This window comes from Lottia gigantea, assembly GCF_000327385.1.
Source record: "Lottia gigantea unplaced genomic scaffold LOTGIsca_138, whole genome shotgun sequence".
NCBI classification, from domain to species: Eukaryota; Metazoa; Mollusca; class Gastropoda; family Lottiidae; genus Lottia; species Lottia gigantea.
Genome location: NW_008707580.1, coordinates 462021 through 463924, shown reverse-complemented (window position 1 = coordinate 463924; position 1904 = coordinate 462021). Strand labels below are relative to the sequence as shown.

At 35.8% G+C, this 1904-nt stretch overlaps 2 protein-coding genes across 2 annotated transcripts in view; one reads left to right on the top strand and one right to left on the bottom strand.

Moving 5' to 3' along the window:
* LOTGIDRAFT_172642 (hypothetical protein) overlaps window positions 1–630 on the top strand; it is a gene marked incomplete at both ends in the record, with an annotated part of 4748 nt that extends 4118 nt beyond the window's left edge. Inside the window, one exon of the mRNA XM_009049539.1 lies at window positions 517–630. Coding sequence (XP_009047787.1) covers window positions 517–630 — 114 coding nt within the window. The remainder of the gene's footprint in view (window positions 1–516) is intronic.
* Window positions 631–1308: 678 nt separating this feature from the next.
* Window positions 1309–1904, bottom strand: part of LOTGIDRAFT_172641 (hypothetical protein) — a gene marked incomplete at both ends in the record, with an annotated part of 4404 nt that continues 3808 nt past the window's right edge. Inside the window, one exon of the mRNA XM_009049538.1 lies at window positions 1309–1337. Coding sequence (XP_009047786.1) covers window positions 1309–1337 — 29 coding nt within the window. The remainder of the gene's footprint in view (window positions 1338–1904) is intronic.

Sequence of the window (1904 nt, the reverse complement as noted above, 5' to 3'; positions counted from 1 at the left end):
ATTTAGAAAACCTCTTTATAATCTCTTTAACAAGAACCACAGACGTCTGATTGAAAATTAGAATGATGTAAATTGATGCTATCAGTGTCTCTGATACACATAAAAAATATAGAAAACCTTTTTACAATCTCTTTAACAAGAACCACAGACGTCTGATTGAAAATTAGAATGATGTAAATTGATGTTATCAGTGTCCCTGATACACATAAAAAATTTAGAAAACCTCTTTACAATCTCTTTAACAAGAACCACAGACATCTGATTAAAAATTAGAATGATGTAAATTGATGCTATCAGTGTCTCTGATACACATACAAAATTTATAAAGCTTCTTTACAATCTCTTTAACAAGAACCACAGACATCTGATTGAAAATTAGAATGATGTAAATTGATGCTATCAGTGTCTCTGATACACATAAAAAATTTATAAAACTTCTTTACAATCCCTTTAACATCATTATTCAAGCAGTTCGCAGCAGACTTCACTTTTGTGATGCCTAATTTTGTATTGTAGATTGGCCTGATATAGGTTATACCTTTGTTATTGGAGAAGATGGAAATGTCTACGAAGCCCGAGGGTGGGATATTATTGGGGCTCATACTTACAATTATAATTATAATGGATTAGGTAAGTACTGATGCAGTGTGCAATGAGGGAAATTTTGGCAGGACAGTGGCATAAGCCTACTCTTTTTCTATTTCCAACTGTCGAGGAATCTTTAATGGGCACAGCCTGTAGCACATGGGGCCTCTGTTTATTGTCCCATCTGAACAACTAGACTAAGTTAGAAAAATTCTGATGCCTGTGCAAGTGATTTCGAGAGTATGCTTGGTGTCAGCTCTTATCCCCTAATACCTAGTTTCTAGAATATCACTGTTTGTAGCCAGTTGGATATTTGTCTGCTAGGCGAGTAAGTGCTGTGGGTTCGAATCCTCCTAAGACTCAAGGTAAGAAAAAATTCTGATGCCTGTGCCAGTGCTTTCGAGAGTCAGTCTGATGTCAGCTTTCACCCCCTAATACCTTACACTTATCCTCCTCAAGGTAAAAACAATTTTGATGCTGTGCCAGTGCTTTCGAGAGTCTGCAGGTTGCCGGCTTTCACCACCTAATACCAAAATCAACTCAACGAAACTAACAGACATTAAAAGTTTTCGCTTTCTAAAAATGTTATATCATTTCAGGGTTTTGCATTATTGGTGATTTTACCAGCCGACTTCCAAATGCCGCGGCCCTAAATGCCGTTAAACAACTGATCAACTGTGGGGTACAAAACGGGAAAATATCTGCTAACTATATACTGCGGGGTCATCGTGACGTAAACCAAACTGCCTGCCCTGGTGCCAAATTAGAGGCTTTGATCAAAACATGGCCCCATTATTAAAAATTTTATCAAAAAATTGAATTGAAATGAGTTTTATGTCCGACTTTTGTGCCCCTAATTGGGATAAGAAAGACTGGTAATGCCATGCAGTGTGCAATGAGGGAAATTTTGCCAGTACAGTTAGCTAGTTCTGAACCACACAGGGCCTCAGTATATTGTATATTGATTTGAGTCTTGAATATATGTAAATAGTCTTCAGAAATACTAGAAATGTACAAAAATCACATAATTCCTTTAAAAATACAACAATACACTATACATGGTCCTTGGCTTGGTTGATTTGAGTGTTGAATATATGTAAATAGTCTTCAGAAATACTAGAAATGTACGAAAATCACATAATTCCTTTAAAAATATCTCAAACTATGAATTTTATTTCCCTATCTCTATAGATGTCTTTTCTATATATGACAGTGTCTCAAGAAAAGACGACTCATCTTTTTAACATTCAAACGTAGATAATTCTGAACACAGATGGATTTGAAGGCTCAAATTTTGACAGTGAGCTGTGAACACTATT